At 40.7% G+C, this 18,031-nt stretch overlaps 1 protein-coding gene and 1 pseudogene across 10 annotated transcripts in view; one reads left to right on the plus strand and one right to left on the minus strand.

Annotated features, from left to right (window-relative positions):
• SYNE2 (spectrin repeat containing nuclear envelope protein 2) overlaps window positions 1–18,031 on the plus strand; it is a 342,246-nt gene that overhangs the window by 48,570 nt on the left and 275,645 nt on the right. For all 10 annotated transcript variants that reach the window (XM_058739286.1, XM_058739287.1, XM_058739283.1 and 7 more), the window contains exon 2: window positions 7,203–7,332. In XM_058739286.1, coding sequence (XP_058595269.1) covers window positions 7,254–7,332 — 79 coding nt within the window. In that variant the 5' untranslated portion in view covers window positions 7,203–7,253. The remainder of the gene's footprint in view (window positions 1–7,202; window positions 7,333–18,031) is intronic.
• LOC131517337 (ubiquitin-like protein 5) lies at window positions 5,832–6,046 on the minus strand (annotated as a pseudogene).

The following is an 18,031-nucleotide window of genomic DNA, read 5'->3' on the forward strand; positions in this document are numbered from 1 at the left end:
CCATTCTGTAGCAGTCAGTGGATGCCACAGTTCAGAGCATTTGAGACTTGGTCAAGGTCAACACGGCTCTTTTAGGGAAGTGGCTATGTTCACTCAGAATGCTGTTATCGTGGTTGGAGTGGGTGTTTCAGTGGCCCAGTTGGTTTTGGCTGGTGAGTGACCCTGCTTTGTTGTGAGCAGCATTCTATCCAGAGAACTGCTGCATATTTGTTTTCCAAAAGTATAGTGACTGGTTAAAATTGATTTCTGGCATTTTGAGGTGGTCATTAGGAAAATGAAGTGCCTGGAAAGAGATAGTAGAGTGGAACTTAAAAGTTACCTGGTCTGATTTTTCCAGAGAAGACATCCAGATGGCCAGCAGACACATAGAAAGATGCTCAACATCCCTCATCATCAGGGAAATGCAAATCAAAACCACAGTGAGACATCACCTCACACCTGTCAAAATGGCTCAAATCAAAAAGACAAGAAATCACAAGTGTTGGCGAAGATGTGGAGAAAAAGGGACACTTGTGTACTTTTGGTGGGAATGCAAACTGGTGCAGCCACTGTGGAAAACTGTATGGAGCTTCCTCAAAACATTAGAAATAGAAGCACCGTATGACTCAGTAATTCCACTACTGGGTATTTACCTAAAGAAAACAAGAATACTAATTCCAAAAGATACATGCACCCCTATGTGTATTACAGCATTATTTACAATAGCCAAGATATGGAAGCAACCCAAGTGTCTGTCAGGTGAATGGAGAAAGAAGATGTGTAATGTACATACAGTGGAAAGTTATACAGTGATAAAAAAGATGAAATCTTGCCATTTGAGACAAAATGGATGGACCCTGAGGGTATGATGCCAGGTAAAATAGGTCAGACAGAGAAGGACAAATACCTTATGATTTCCTTGTAGAATCTAAACAAACAAAAAGCAGAAACAGACCTTTAGATGCAGAGAACAAACTGATGGTTGTTTGAGGGGAGGGCTGTGGGAGGCTGCACAAAATGGGTAAAGGGCCATGAGAGATACAGGCTTCCAGTTATGGAAAGAATAAGTCACAGGGATGAAAGGTACAGCGTAGGGAGTGTAGTCAGCAGTGTTGTAATAGCGTTGTGTGGTGACAGTAGCCACGCTTGTGAGCACAGCATACTGTGTGCACTTGTGGGACCACTGTGTTGTACAACTGAGACTACTGTAACGTTGTGTGTCAACTGTACTTCAGTTAAAAAAAGAAATCACCTGGTCTGTGAATTTGTACCAATAGCTTCTGGTTAAGCGGTGATGACAGGAGAGGTGATAGCGGAGTCAGGAAAAGTTAGCAGGAAAAAGTTGAAGAAACTTACTGCATTTGTGTCACCACCTTTCTGCTGGGAGCTTGTAAGCGGATCACCGCTAATAACGGCCCGTGGCTAGGTATAGCGCTGCAACTCATCTGACAAAGCGACCTCCTTCAGGACTGCTAGGTGGATCGTAAATAATGTGGTGTAGACGAAGACTAGGAAAAAACGATGGGAACAAGTGGTGACATTTAAATCACTCTGTTGAAGAGTTACCTGAGTATACTTCCTACGTCCTTCCATGGTAGACTTTCTGATCAGCCTCTGAAGATGAGATAGATGTCCCTTTCCTCTTACGACACAGTAATTTTTCCAGTGCTGTCAGACTGCCAGGACTCATTAGCAAACTATCTAATAATGAGGAAATAAGAGACCTGTTGTAGTACCAAAAAGGTTTTCAGGAATATTTCTAGAAATTTCTAGAATAACTGTTTTCTAGAAGACAAAGCCAGAAAAGTTTTCTAAAGTTTTACTTGTGTCAAGAGAGTATTTTTCTCATTTTGAAGATACAGATATACATGTTTCATAGCAAATCAATTGGAGACTTGACCTTGAACTAAATAATACCTTATTCCCCATTTTGTTGTCATATCATTAAAATAAAAGCAAAAATGTTTCCCTTATTGTAGCAGAAAGATGCATTCACCATTTGAAATTTTAAAAATGCAGATTAGGGGCGCCTGGGTGGCTCAGTCGGTTAAGTGTCCGACTTTGGCTCAGGTCATGATCTCACGGTCCGTGAGTTCGAGCCCCACGTCGGGCTCTGTGCTGACAGCTCAGAGCCTGGAGGAGCCTGCTTCAGATTTTGTGACTCCCTCTCTCTCTGCCCCTCCCCTATTCATGCTCTGTCTCTCTGTCTCAAAAATAAATAAACATTAAAAAAAATTTTAAAAATGCAGATCAAGCAAAAGGAAGGAAATAAAAATCACCCATAATTCCGTTCATGAGAGATAATCTCCATTCAAATTTTATTTTTGAATTGAAAACATCCTAAGTATAATAATCCAAAGTAAATGCCAAGATTTCTTTAAAAAAGGGAAATTCTCTAGTGTTTGAGGTTTTAGAGACACCAGAAGAATATTAAGATATATTGCCTAGGGGCGCCTGTGTGGCTCAGTCAGTTGAGCGGCTGACTTCAGCTCAGGTCATGATCTCACAGTTTGTGAGTTCAAGCCCCAAATCAGGCTCTGTGCTGACAGCTTGGAGCCTGGGGCCTGCTTCAGATTCTGTGTCTCCCTCTCTCTCTCTGCCGCTCCCCCACTCGTGCTCTCTCTCCCTCAAAAATAAAATAAAAACATTAAAAAATTTTTTCAAAAAATATATCTTGCCTAAGCAAGCCACAGTCATTTCAAAATAGCTATGCCATTTATAGAAGTGTACCTATTAGTTTATCTGAATTTTAAAAACATAATTCCACACCATTCCACTTGATTTTAGAATCTTTACTGCCAGTGCATTGATTTTTTTACCCAGTCTTTGGTTGGGTGCCTGAAGCTGGTCTGTTATTTTCATTCTAATCCCTGGCTTTGTCACATAATTGTGTGTAACTTTTCTTTGAAAAGGAAAGGAGCCCCTGGAAAGCCACAAGGAGCCCTTGGGAAGGGCTCTTCTGTGCTGATTCTAGCCGCACAGAGAAGATGGAACACAATGAGATGGGAGTTGGGCTGGAGACCCTGTGAGTCCTGTGAGCCCACGGCCACGCCCTTCTTACTCTCTCTTAATAGTTGTATTACGACAATATTTGGGTTAATAATCTACCGCTTTCAACTGAGTCAGTCTTTAAAGTTTGGTTTTACCTTTTTTTTTTTTTTAATGTTTATTTATTTTTGAGAGAGAGAAAGCGTTTGCGTGTACAAGTTGGGGAGAGGCAGAGAGAGGGAGCCACAATCCAAAGCAGGCTCCAGGCTCTGAGCTGTTGGCACAGAGCCCGACGAACTGTGAGATCGTGACCTGAGCCAAACTTGGAGGCTTAACCGACTGAGCCACCCAGGCACCCCTGGTTTTACTTTTGGTGGACATATTTTAGAAACTCGAAGACATTTTTCAGTAAATAAAAAAAAGTATTATCCTGTTTATCCTATTAAAAACAGAAACCTCTCAGGCAAATCCAATTAACCCTTGAACAATATGGGTGGGGGTCAGGGGAGCTGATCCCCGCCCCCCCCCACGCAGTTGAAAATACATGTATATCTTTTGACTTTCCCCAAACTTAACTACTAATCCCCTACTGTTGACTAGAAGCCTTACTGATAACATAACCAGTTGATTAACACATAGTCTGTATGCTATGTTAATATATACTATATTCTCGCAATAAAGTAAGCTAGAGAAAAAGGAAATGTTAAGAAAAATATAAAGAAGAGAAAATGTATTTCCAGTGCTGCACTGTAAACAATCTCTGTGTAAGTGGGCCTGCGCAGTTCAAACCTGTGTCAACTGTACTTGTTTTAAGGTCTAGCCTTTTTTTTTTTTTTTTTTAATGAATACAGTTTTTTTTCTTCAACTTTAATATGCGATATAGTGAACCTCACATACCAGTTTAGCACAGGAACACTTGATTCTCTGGTTATCGGTTTGTTCTTTGTTCTGTTTTTAGTTTAAATTCTTTCCCCTTCATTTAATACTTTATGGTTGATTGATAGTGAATGACAATGAGTGATTCTCAGGTACATTCTTATTAACTTCAAGGTCTTGTTCAAATAATGTTAATGGGACCATTTGGAGTGAAATGCTGTTTTGTGAAGTGCACTCCTGACGGCCCCATCTGTCTCTAGCTTTGAGTGTGGAATGGGTCTCTTCCTTTGCTTGTACGGTGCCTTCTACATACATTCGTTCGAGGATCTTACTCAATATTATGTTCATTTGTCATCCCCAGGAGATTGAATTCCTTGAGAGCAGGAACTAGCACATATAAACAGTTGCTGAGTAAATGCATGAAAGAAAGAATAAACAAAATATGGCAGTTTCAGCTAGCTCGATGAGACATCAAAATGTTTTGGTAAAGAGCATAGACTGAAGCCAGAACCCCTTGGATTCAAATCTTCGTTCCATCATTTATTAGCTATGTGTCCATAGACAGCTGTATGTGACATTTTTTTTTAAATGTTTATTTATTTTTGAGACAGAGAGAGAGACAGAGCATGAACGGGGGAGGGTCAGAGAGAGGGAGACACAGAATCTGAAACAGGCTCCAGGCTCTGAGCTGTCAGCACAGAGCCCAACGCGGGGCTCGAACTCACAGACTGCGAGATCATGACCTGACCCGAAGTCGGCCGCCCAACTGACTGAGCCAGGCGCCCCTTGTTTTGGTTTTTCAAATAAGGGGGTAATTAGACTACCCAACCCTTACAGGTGTTACAGATTAAATGAGGCTGTATGTGCAAAGTGCTTAGAACAGTGCCTGTATATGTTAAGTGCTATGTAAGTGTTTGCTACTATTGTTATTAACCCCCCTTAAGAAAATAGTCCTGGCAGGGAATAGTGGATGCCCTTAGGAAATTCATTCTAGAATTCAGTTTTTCTCCTGTCATTGTGAAGAAGTGCTTTGTCTTCACTTGGGGTTCAGGAGCCCTCGGGTATGGGAAGGGGTAGTGGTGGTCTTGTTACGTCAAAAGCGGAGAACATTGGTACCTTCGTCAGTTGTCAGGCTGCACGGGCTCACTTGAGCTGGCAAACAGCTTTTCATTTTGGTTAGGAGCATATCGGCGAAATATTGTAGCACCGTTAACTCAAGCGGTCTCTGATTCATCTTAATGCCGAGGATAAAACAAATTAGCTGTTAATTGACAAGGATAGTTTATTCGGTGCATAAAATCTTTAACAACAGTGATCCGTGGGAGAGATAATAAGGGAATTTTGGATGATAAACAGGACTGGGGAAGATGCAATTGAAAGTTGTTGGGTTTTTGGGGGGGGTTTTTTGGGCAATTTCTAAGATTTTATTAAAATGGGTTTTTTTTAAGTTTATTTTGAGAGAGAAAAAGAGAGTGCCCGCGCGTAAAGTGCAGAAGGGAGAAAGTGCAAAGAGAGAGAATCCCAAGCAGCCTCTGCACTGTCAGTGCAGAACCCACACCTGCCCCCATCTCATGAACCGTGAGATCATGACCTGAGCAGAAATCGAGAGTCAGACCCTTAACCAACTGAGCCACACAGGCGCCCCATTAACATGAGTTTTTAAATATTTTTTAACGTTCATTTATTTTTGAGAGATAGACAAAGAGAGAGACAGAATGTGAGCAGGGGAGGGGCAGAGAGAGAGGAAGTCAGAGTCTGAAGCAGGCTCCAGGCTCGAGCTGTCAGCACAGAGCCCGACGTAGGGGGTCGAACTCATAAACCATGAGATCATAACCCGAGCTGAAGTCGGATGTCTAACTGACTGAGCCACCCAGGCGCCCTTAACCTAAGTTTTTAAAAACAAGCATCCGCACCAATGTGGGGGTGAGGATGGGAGAAGAGCGGAGAGCAGGGTAGGGCAGAGCAAGACGGGGGGAGGGAATTGTGCTCTATTGATACTAAAGCTCCAGGTTCATCCTACCGTGGATTTCTTATTCCCCAGAGACACGTGGTCCTTAAAAATTGTGTACCACTTCTTCAGGATGATCTTGTTACAATGGGTGCCATTTTGGGCTGTGATCAGCTTCTTAAGGTCCCTGATGGATGTTATCAGTGTAGCGGGGACCTTCTTCCCCAGCTGGTCATTGCAAACAACCTCGACCATCCTGTCTGGAGCTGGAAACTCCTGGAACCCGCCGATGCCACGGCCTCCTTGCCCTGGAGCCAAAAGATTTTTGAAGACTGTCTGTTGCATTGACTGATTTTTCAAAATCGAATGATTTTTATTCTTCGTGTAAAGTGATCTGTTGGCTATGATTGATTTTATCTAGCTGTTGGCCTCGGGTATATTTATTTTTGGTTGTCTCCTTCCCAATATTTTATTAGAAAGAATTTCTAATATACACGAATGGAAAAGGATTTTACAGTGAACATCTTTGATATGCTGAACACATAGATTCTACCACTAATGTTTTGCTCTACTTGGTGATCAGGTATCTGTGTATTTACCCATTTTTCTATCCATTCCTTAATACATTTTATATTTTTATATATTTGGTTAGGTTTATTTGATAAGGAAGTCATCTGTATGGGAAAAGTCAAGTTTTTCAGCCCCTAAGATGCTAATAGCGGCATATACATACCCGAAGCAATAAAGAATTGCACAGTTAGAATTCCTCTTACTGGCAGGATTCTTTAAGGGTCAGAGTGGGGATAGAGAAAGAAATGTGTGGAAAAGTAAGTACTTGGGAAAATAATTCAATATAATAGGTAGCTTCATCAAAACATTCTTTTTCATATAGTTTATTTTTTAGTTTCACTTTGCAAGCTCAAGCTCAGTTGTTATTGTTTCCAGTAAATGGCAACATTTACGGAGCAGAAGAGGAACTAAAACTTTATAGACTTTAATAACTTTATGAAAAACTTTATAAAAAGTTATAAAGAAGATTCTTGCGGGTTCAAGTTCACAATAAAGTACACACAAGCACCTAAGATGTCCGTTTGTGTCAACTTTCCGTCCCCTAAACAAGTTCCGGAATCTAATTGGGTAGCTTTTCTTTTCCCCACTGGTATAGAATCCACCCTGCTAGCTCTTTGGGAGTCCTGCCAGCAACTCGAATAGGTCACAGGGCAAAATCTTGATTATGATTCAAAAAAAGAAGGCGTAGTCTTCTTTTCCTCATGAACTAAGGAAACACTCGCTAGAAAACTGCTTCTTGTGGGAGGGCAGCTTTCGTTTGCTGTTGCTTTCGGGGGGTCATGTCTATTAGAGATGCAGAGTTGCAGAGTCACTAATGAGCATTTATCCCTTTTACTTTTAGTTCACTTCTTTAACTGAGATGGACATGATATAATCTCCAGTGAGTCAAAGGATGGCGTCTAGTCCTGTGCTTCCCACCGAGGATGAACAGGTCTCCTTGGGCATCGATGGTCGCCATATTACACTGCAAGGTAATTACGGTTGGGTGGGGTAACACCCATCGCAACTGTGGAAACCTTACCCTCATCTGGTCTCAAATCCTTCCGCTTTCTGCCTCTCTTCAGTATTTTTCCAATTGTACAACCTTGCAGTACGTATACATGTCTTTACTGCTACCTCAGCAGTCTAAGAGAGTAAGAAATACCTGGAAGGAATTGGGTATCTTGGTTTCTCACTCTCGAGTGTATGCATTTCATTTGTAGTGAAAATAGTTAACCATGGTTTGCTTGGAATTGTTTGCACTCATTTTGCATCTTTTTTGCATAGCCTCTTTTAAATGTACATCCTTATTTTGTCCAAATAGAAAAGAATAGTAGTAGTATTATAAGTGAATGACCTTTCAATCATATGAATCGTGTGTGCATTTATGCAGACCCAGTACTGACTGTGTTTTTTTTAGCGCTTCTTGTGGAGTCTGGCAATATTTGTTTTGCACTTTGAAAATTCATTAGACTTTTCACCCTTGTTGATAAAACAAATCTTGGAACTGAGTAAAGTTAGCTAGTGTAGAAGAAATAAAGCTATGGTAAGCCTTTGAAAATATCTATGAGACTATGTTATTTTAAAGTAATCTTTAAGATTATGTAGGGTATTATACAAAATTCTTTGAATGTTACTTAGAAGCCATAGATTTTGAGTCATTTTATTTTGTGCTTTATTTTTTATTTTTTTAAAAAAATGTTTAATGTTTATTCATTTTTGAGAGAGAGACAGACAGAGTGAGTGGACGAAGGGCAGAGAGAGAGGGGGACACAGAATCTGAAGCAGGCTCCAGGCTCTGAGCTGTCAGCACAGAGCCCGATGCGTGGCTTGAACTCACAGACTGCGAAATCATGACCTGAGCTGAAGTTGGACGCTTAATTGACTGAGCCACCCGGGCCCCCTGTACTTTATTTTTTATTGAGATATAATTGACCTACAACATCTTATTAGTTTCAGGTGTACAACATAATGATTTGATATTTGTGTGTACCGTGAAATCATCACCACAGTAAGTTTGGTTAATGTCATCATATATAATTACAGAGTATTTTTTCTTATCATGAGAACTGTTTAGATTTGCTCTCTTAGCAATTTTCTTTCCTTTTCTATTTTAATGTTTTTATTTTTGAGAGAGAGAGAGAGAGAGCGAGAGCGAGCACGAGCAGGGGAGGGGCAGAGAGAGAGAGAGGGAGACACAGAATCTGAAGCAGGCCCCACGCTCTGAGCTGTCAGCACAGAGCCCGATGTGCGGCTTGAATCCATGAACCGCAAGATCATGACCTGAGCCGAAGTCAGATGCCCAACTGACTGAGCCACCCAGGCACCCCTCTCTTAGCGATTTTCAAATATACTATACGGTATTATTAACTGTAGCTGCTATGCTGTACATTACTTCTATTTGAGTCATTCATGACTCCCCAAATGACTTTCTGATATTTTATTTTTAATTAGAAAAACATGATTTGAATGATTGGCTTCTTGATTTTGGGGGTCAGATGCCTATTGCACTAGACTGTGCCTATATGTATCAGGCTTTTAAAAATAACTGTAATGTAATTTGCGTTGGCTAAGAAACATAATATGTTGAGGTAGTACTTGAAGTAAGAATTGTAAAGGTTTTCAGTAAGTATATTTTTTATAGTGTCATACAATATTCATAAGTAGCTGGAATAAGTGTTGGGGGGGCTGGGTAAATAGATGATGGGGATTAAAGATCGTACTTGTGATGAGCACTGGGTGATGTACAGAACTATTGAACCACTATATGACGCAGTATGTTAACTACGCTGGAATTTTAAGTTAAATTAAATTAAAAAATTTTCATTCAACTGGAAAAAAACAAAAAAGCCCTGACGTTCTTGTTTTTCTCTGAAGTTTTGGTGGCACGTGAATAGGAGCTCATGTAGCCTGAAACATATCAGGAAGAGAGTGCATCACTAAATAGTAACATAAATCTAATTTCTGTTTCTAGCTCTGGCACTTGCTAGTTCTTTAAACTTGGACCAAAGGCGTTATCTTTTTTGAATCTCAGTTTCCTCACACTTAAGATACGGATGGTGATGCCTGTGTTGCTTCTGTGTTTTGAAAGTGAACAATGATACATAATGCATTCAAAGGGCTTAGCTCAGTACCTGACACAGAGTATGAGTTTAATAAAGGCATTGTAACTTCTTTTCACTTTTTATTTATTTTTTATTTTTAAAGTTTATTTATTTATTTTGAGGGGCGCCTGGGTGGCCCAGTCGGTTAAGCGTCCGACTTCGGCTCAGGTCATGATCACGCAGTTTGTGGGTTCAAGCTCCGCATCGGGCTCTGTGCTGACAGCTCAGAGCCTGGAGCCTGTTTCATATTCTGTGTCTCCCTCTCTCTCTCTGACCCACCCCTGTTCATGCTCTGTCTCTCTCCGTCTCAAAAATCAATAAACGTTAAAAAAAAATTTTTTTTAAAAGTTTATTTATTTATTTTGAGAGAGAGAGAGAGAGAGGCAGAGAAAGGGAGAGAGAATCCCAAGCAGGCTCCTACTGTCAGTGCAGCACCTGACGTGGGACTCGAACTCACGAACTGTGAGATCATGCCCTGAGCCGAGATCGAGAGTTGGATGCTTGACCGACTGAGCCCCCCAGGTGCCCCTGTAACTTCTTTTTATAGATTTACAGTCAAAATCTTTGTCCCCAAAGACTTCTTGTCTATGAGCACACAGCTAGAGTAGAAACTGCTTAGTATATAGAAAAAAATTATAAACCAGAGTCTGGTTTTTACTGGTTTTCGGTTTTGTTTTGACATTTTTCTATTCAGTGGCTTCCCATCACATGTGGGATAGTCTAGACCTCTTGGTGTGGCTCACAGGCTCTTCCGGTCTGGTGCTCCTTTCTCTCTGCCCTCGTCTCCCATTTCACCCCCATAAGCACCCTGTGCTCCGCTGTATGGCTGCCTGAGGGTCCGTACTCCCCCTGCCTGTGTGCTTTCGTGCAGGCTGTCCTGCCGTAACCCCCCCTCTCCTCTTCCTGCTGGAAGTAATCCAGCTCACCTATCCCTCGTGGATCCCTCATCCATCCCCAAATCAGCTGGACTCGGCCTCCATGGATCCCTCATCCATCCCCAAATCAGCTGGACTCGGCCTCCATGGATCCCTCATCCATCCCCAAATCAGCTGGACTCGGCCTCCATGGATCCCTCATCCATCCCCAAATCAGCTGGACTCGGCCTCCATGGATCCCTCATCCATCCCCAAATCAGCTGGACTCGGCCTCCATGGATCCCTCATCCATCCCCAAATCAGCTGGACTCGGCCTCCATGGATCCCTCATCCATCCCCAAATCAGCTGGACTCGGCCTCCATGGATCCCTCATCCATCCCCAAATCAGCTGGACTCGGCCTCCATGGATCCCTCATCCATCCCCAAATCAGCTGGACTCGGCCTCCATGGATCCCTCATCCATCCCCAAATCAGCTGGACTCGGCCTCCATGGATCCCTCATCCATCCCCAAATCAGCTGGACTCGGCCTCCATGGATCCCTCATCCATCCCCAAATCAGCTGGACTCGGCCTCCATGGATCCCTCATCCATCCCCAAATCAGCTGGACTCGGCCTCCATGGATCCCTCATCCATCCCCAAATCAGCTGGACTCGGCCTCCTCCTTAGCCGTGCTCTCTCTTTGGCTGAGATTCACACACTTTCTCCTCTGTTCTCCCGCAGTACTTATTTTAGCACTGGTAGTATTATAATGATTATATCTCATAATGTTTTCTTCCCCACTGCAGTGCGTTCTAAGACTTCTATATCATAGGCTGTAGCATGCACAGCACTCTTGTGCACATTCAGTCCTCACAACCACATTGTGAGGTAGATGTTTTTATCTTCAAGGTACAGAGAGGATCGCTGTGGCTCAGGGAGATCGAATTACTTTCCCAGAGTCACACAGTGAGAGGCAGAGCTGGGCCTTGACCTGGAGGATTGTTTTCTTTCTACTGCACCACACACCCCCTCGCATGTCAACATGTGTAGACATCTTTGAAGGAAGGAATTTCCCTAACATTCTCTTTGGAAAATCTACTTAAATCTTAACCTTATTCTAGTTAATCCATAGTAAACTTACACATCCAGAATATGGATGGGCATCTTCAAGTAACATTAATGATCTCAGGTTCTCAAATAGCTCGAAATAATTAGCAAGTTACTAAGAATTGAGTGGTTTCTCATAGCATGTTTTGAATTATACTAGGCTAATAAAGTCTGCTTTACAATAAGAGATAAATATGGGCTGTTTGGCATTGGCAATGTAATATACATGCACTGCCAGTATGAATGATTTTTCTTTATGATCCATTTAGGGGAACGTAGTACTAGATGCATTGCTCTGTAGGGGGAGAGGAGGAAAGCCAATACTGTAATGTAATCAGATTTATACTGGGCAAGGGGTGCTCACATTAGCGAGGTACACTCAGGGATATCAACCGAGAGGTTCCCGTGACTGTAGAATGAAAGCTTAACTGTGACATGAATACATTTCTCACGGTTAAGTTCTACATTATTATTAGTAGGTTTATAGTTCTCCTGGCTGGAGTTCTTTGAGTTGAAAGAAAGAAAGAAACAAAGAAAGAGGGAGAAAGGAAGGAAGGAAGGGTGAAGGGAGAAAAGAAGGGAGGGAGGGAGGGAAGAAGGAACTTTTATGTATTTCTTTTTTTTTTTATTCTTTTTTTTGGGTAATTTTTGTAATTCTGTTTTTTTAATTTACATCCTAATTAGTTAGCATATACTGCAACAATGATTTCGGGAGTAGATTCCTTAATGCCCCTTACCCATTTAGCCCATCCCCCCTCCCACAACTCTTCCAGTAACCCTCTGTTTGTTCTCCATATTTAAGAGTCTCTTCTGTTTTGTCCCCCTCCCTGTTTTTATATTATTTTTGCTTCCCTTCCCTTGTGTTCATCTGTTCTGTGTCTTAAAGTCCTCATATGAGTGAAGTCATATGATATTTGTCTTTCTCTGACTAATTTCGCTTAGCATAACAGCCTCCAGTTCCATCCACGTAGTTGCAAATGGCAAGATTTCATTCTTTTTGATTGCTAAGTAATACTCCATTGTATATATATTCCACATCTTCTTTATCCATTCATCCATCAATGGACATTTGGGCTCTTTCCATACTTTGGCTGTTGTTGATAGTGCTGCTATAAACATTGGGGCTTTTATATATTTCTAAAGATAACTTTGGTTTCAAAGCAGAATTATTAGCTATTTAGACAAAAAATCAACAGATGATTTTATGTACCTTAGTTAACTATGACTGAATGGCAAGCTGTTGACAACAGTCTTAAAAGTATTTGGCTTTGTACATTATGTTATCAGACTTGTATTTCACAAAATTCATGTGTGCGTAATGATCCTTGGAGTAATATGAGAAAAGAGATTTTATGTAATATGAGAAGCTCAGGGTCACTGCTCATAAGGAAGGTTTTTTCTTCTAATTTCAGAACATTTTTTAGAGACAGAGACCTACTTACAATGCCTGTTTTACTTTAGCCAAATGTATCTCAGATGAGACAATTATACCCTGACTTAGAGTAATCGGCTTGAGAAAAAATTAAGTAAGATGTCTGTGTTGAAATGTAGTAACTCATTGTAGATAGGCTATGAAAACATATTTCCCACGTGTGCAGGGCCTGCAATGAATCAGGCCCAGGAAATGAGGCAGTGCTTTGCTGAAATTCATAGAGCAGGACAACAAACAAGCAACTTCATCTTTTCTTTTTGTTCATCTTTCGTGTGATGTTTGAGTAAATGTCCTTATGAAGGCCCTTTTTGTAGGGAGATATTTATGTTCTCTTAGTCTAATGAGGAGCATGATGTTGAAATGGGTTGTTGAGAAGGGAAAGAAATGCCGTTTGTGAATGTGAATTTGAGCAGATTAATGTAAAATGGAATTTATTTTAGGCTAGTGCATTTTGTACTACGTTGGACAGTCCACATTTTAAATAAAATGATATGTGAAAGTTCAGGCTACGAAAATAATAAATAAACAGCTATCTTTAAAAATTATTTGCTTTACCAAGATGTCTGTTACAGAATTTCTTTAAATCTTTCCACTGGTTTTCTTATCTGGCAAAATAACAGGTGCTTCCTTTCCTTTTATCCTAAGAAAATACTAAATATATATTTTGTATGAAATACCACCTGTGCCAAGCTCTTCAGGTGGGAAAGGTGTGTTTGGGGAATAAATCTTTGGAGTACTGGATAGATATGATTATGGAAGCAATAAGGGGTAAGTTGGATGAGTATCACAGAATTTTCAAGTTGTAAGGGACTTTCTTTGTTCTTCATTTAATTTAAGACCAAAGTAGGAATTTCTTTGGTAGTATTTCTGAGATTGAGATCCCTAAGGGGGCTGAATTCAAACCCAAGAAGTTTGGGGATTTTGCCTTTAGGCTGTGAGTGGCTATTGAGTCTTGAGGGTGAGAGTACATGGCTGGAGGTCAAAGTGTACTTTAGGAGAGCAATCTGGCTTGGGTGTAGGAAGACTTGAAAGGGGCCAGAAAGTGGAGCTGGGGAAACCAGTTAGAAAGGTTTGCAATTAGCTGGGTGTTGGGTAATGTTTGCCTGGATTAGAATTAAACAGTGAATATGAAAGTATGGGACGGGTGTGAACACCATTGAGGTGAAACGCTCAGCAGGGTTCTGAAACTACTGAATCTGGATAATAATAGAGCGGCTCCAAGGTCTAGAAGCTGAGCTGATTGGGGTAATAGTGGTCGCAGCTATAATGTCCACGTTATTAACTCTCTTTTTATTTAGTGTGTTTTCATTAAGTATTTAATAGCAACAGATAATAAGGCCGTATATCGATGTACTTACAGTAAATCGTAGATATAATATGCTGTTCACAAAGAAACTCTTCTCTTGAGAACTTCATGTCATGGAAAGTACAGCACAGGTAGAAGGCCCATTTAAAAGTCAAATTAATCATGAGTGAATTGGGAGCCTACGATGACTCACCTCGTGATATTTTAAGCAGCAGCTATGGTAATCTTGAACTATTTTGGATATTTTCTTTATATATTTCAGATTTCAGTTATTTCTTTTTTTTTTTTTTTTAATTTTTTTTTTTTAACCTTTATTTTTGAGACAGAGAGAGACAGAGCATGAATGGGGGAGGGTCAGAGAGAGGGAGATACAGAATCCGAAACAGGCTCCAGGCTCCGAGCTGTCAGCACAGAGCCCGACGCGGGGCTCGAACTCACGGACTGCGAGATCATGACCTGAGCCGAAGTCAGACGCTTAACCGACTGAGCCACCCAGGCGCCCCTCAGTTATTTCTTTATAACACGTGAATATAATTTGTGGACCATAAGAGGGCATGATAAATTTCTGTAACAAGAGCAAATTACTTTGCTTTTGAAAACAACATAGGCCAATGCTTTAGGAAAATGGCATTTGAATACAGAATGTTATCGTTAATTAGACAAAGAACTAGGAAGGAGTGTGTGTTCTATTACCTTTGCCACCACACGAGGAGTTAACTTTCACGCAGTCCTGCCAAAATGCTGGTGAATGGTTAACCATCTGTGCGAAGCCGTGTAAAACCATGTTCAGCCCAGTTACTGTGTCATTTCAAACAATGCTCACACGTTTTATTTAGTGTTATCTTCTAGATGATGTCTTTTAAAAGATTAAAAAACCCTCTATGCCTTCTGGATAGACATTACTTGGTGGAGGGCTTGATAGGGAAACACGGGTCCCTGTAGTTAGGCTGTTACAACATCGAACTTTATTATTTACTGAGTATCCATCCAACGGAGGCTTTCATTTTATGGGATCTTTTTAGACATTATTCATGTTCAGTGGGTTAGATGACAAGCGTAGTGATGTGATGTAATGTTTACTTTTATTCATCTGTTCAGTAAACACTGAGTGCTGACCACGTGTAGCAGGCTTGTTGTTACAGGGACAAAGGTTGAATAGATTGAGCGCCTTGAAGAAGCATGTGGTGCACTGTGCTTCTCCTTGCTGGTATCACGTGAAAGAAAGCGACCTGGGATGCAGATTTCATCCTTTGCATGAAATGAGTTGAAGTCCTTAACTACACAGGGCCTGCTCCTGATTTGCGTGTCCAACCGAAAATCCAACCACAGTATGACTGAATATGCTGTCTCGAGTATCTCTTCCCATTTCAGTTGTAGGGAGGTGAAGAACGAGAGTGTGTTCTCTAGAATATTATTTGCAAAGTGAGTTATCTGTTCCGTTTGACTGTAAAAATCAAACATTTTGGTAGGAACTTCCCTGGAGTCAGGTGTCTCCTTGCTGAACCTCTTGTAATTTTTTTTTTAATGTTTGTTTGTTTATTTTTGAGAGAGAGCATGAGCATGAGGGGGAGAGGCAGAGAGAATCCCAAGCAAGCTCTGTGCTGACAGCACAGCCCCAACTTGGGGCTCAATCCCACGCACCGTGAGATCATGACCTGAGCCGAAACCAAGAGTCGGATGCTCAACCCATTGAGCCACCCAACCGCCTTTCTTGTGATTTTTTTTTTTTTTTAATCCTTGAGTTCCCTCTCATCCTTGGGCAATGCCTGCTTTAATGAGCCTTCTGAGTTCCTCCAAGTGTGTGTTAGGTGCTCTGCGTAGGGTGCTCTTGGCATCTTTATGGCCAAACGATGTTTCTGACATATTTTAGGCGCTCAGTAAACAACTGTTTGAGTTGGTCATGAACGAATGAACGAGTGGTCATTTCCAATATAAAAAAACACATGAAGTACCCTGAATTAGAAGAATTGCTCAGTGTTCAGGGAAATCAGCCAGAGAGGATGGAAATAATAGCTCTCTCTAGAGGGAGGCGTGTATATGGTGTTTGCAGGCTCCATAGTGTTTTAGTATTGTGTTTCTAAGAGAAATTCTGCTTACTTTATGATGGTGAGTGAATGAAACCATGTAAAGTCTGAGAAAGAGGAATGAGATTACTAAAAAAGCTTCTGAATGGGATTTCTACCCTTTTATAGCCAAGTCCCCAGTGTGGAATTTTGATGGAAATGGTGAATGAAGAATAAGAAAAGTACACGCATTATCCGGCAGTAACTCTGTTTCTCTGACAAATTCAGACCGCTTAGTTATTAGGAATAAAAGCAAATCATCTCTGGGGTCTTTTTTTTTTTTTTTTTTTTTTTTTTTAGCAATTAGGTGATGGTTACACCCAGAGAAAATAATTAAATTATGGTTCTTCACTCGATATTAATGCTATTATACTTGTCCCAACACAAAATTTCTAGGAAGTTCCTGATATCATAGTAGCTGATGATCTCTTTTGCTCTATTTTCTTGGAAGATTATTAGTTTGATATTGTAAGGCTTTATAATCTTAAAATATTCCAATTAAGTGGAAAATAAAACAGCTCTGCAAGCAGTGGTATTCGCACTATATAGTCTAAGACAGAAAAATAATTTTTTCCCTTGGATTGTGTATGTACAGTTTTGGCTTCTGGGAACTTTGGTTTTGTTTTTGCCAGGAGTGTGGGGATAAGCTTACTTTATTCTGGGTCAGTTACATTTTGAAAACTAGGGCAAGATAAATCCAGGGTCATTTAGAGTCCTGTTAAAGTAGGTTAACAAAGATCTCATTCATTCCTTATAGAAATCAGAATCCTTTTTAATTAGACCCTTGGGAGATACAAGATTTTACTGAGCTTTTGTATATGTGTATGTGTCGGGAGGGAGTGTAATTATTCAGAGCTCGAAGTAGTATATCAGGAAAAATAAAACTCAAGATAATTTCCCCTTGAAAATGGGGAAGTAAGAAGTCAGTATAAGAGATTAATTTATAACCATTTGGTGGGTTTAGTGTGTGATTTTTACCCTCTAAAAATTAGAGGTTATTCTACATGTGCCTCTTCAAGAGATTACTTCCCTCGTCTGATTTCAGTGTTGGTGATTACAATTTCTGTGATGGCTGTGTTTTTCTAAAACATTCACGGAAATTTTGGTAGAAGGTAACTGTGTTTGTTGTTCTCAATATGTATGAGAACTGAAGATTACTACCACCCGGTATTTTTAGAATCAGTTGAAAATAGTAGATAGAAGGATATGAATGATTTATCAGAGAAATGAAATGTTCAACGTTCTAAATGTGTATATTTTTGGAAGAGAGACATGAGATTCTGGGTAAATACTCTCTCCTGGTCATTGACTGTGCGGTGATGCGTGCTGAGTGAGCACAGAGAGAAGATGGCAGCAGAATGGCCACACACACTTGCTCTCTGCCTTCCGGGGCGGGGCAGCACTCACTGGTCATGCCTTGGTCTTTTCTGTCTTTACTGCACAGGGTGTACCAATTGCATCAACGGCTAAATATTATAAGATGAAGGGCACTTGGCTCAAATCAGAACACAGTCTTTATCAAGTTTGAGTCATATTTAAGATCATTCCCGAACATTGGTATTGTTGGCGCTGTCTTCAGTTACGTAGGATTATTATATAGTGGGAACGAGTTCTGCTGTGTGTCCCTGTCTGCCTCCGTCTGAACGTCTACTCGGCAGAACTTCTGGTGTGGTTTGATGTCTTCAAAACAAAATGTTTCAAAAGTATAGGTGAATTCACACTTAGCACTTTATCACACAGTTAGGTTTTTATGAGTACAGGCAAATCTGTTCACTGACATGTTCATGCAGCATGTTTCCTGACACGCTACTCTGTTTCAAGC

The sequence above is a fragment of the Neofelis nebulosa genome, chromosome 7 (genome assembly GCF_028018385.1).
Source record: "Neofelis nebulosa isolate mNeoNeb1 chromosome 7, mNeoNeb1.pri, whole genome shotgun sequence".
NCBI classification, from domain to species: Eukaryota; Metazoa; Chordata; class Mammalia; order Carnivora; family Felidae; genus Neofelis; species Neofelis nebulosa.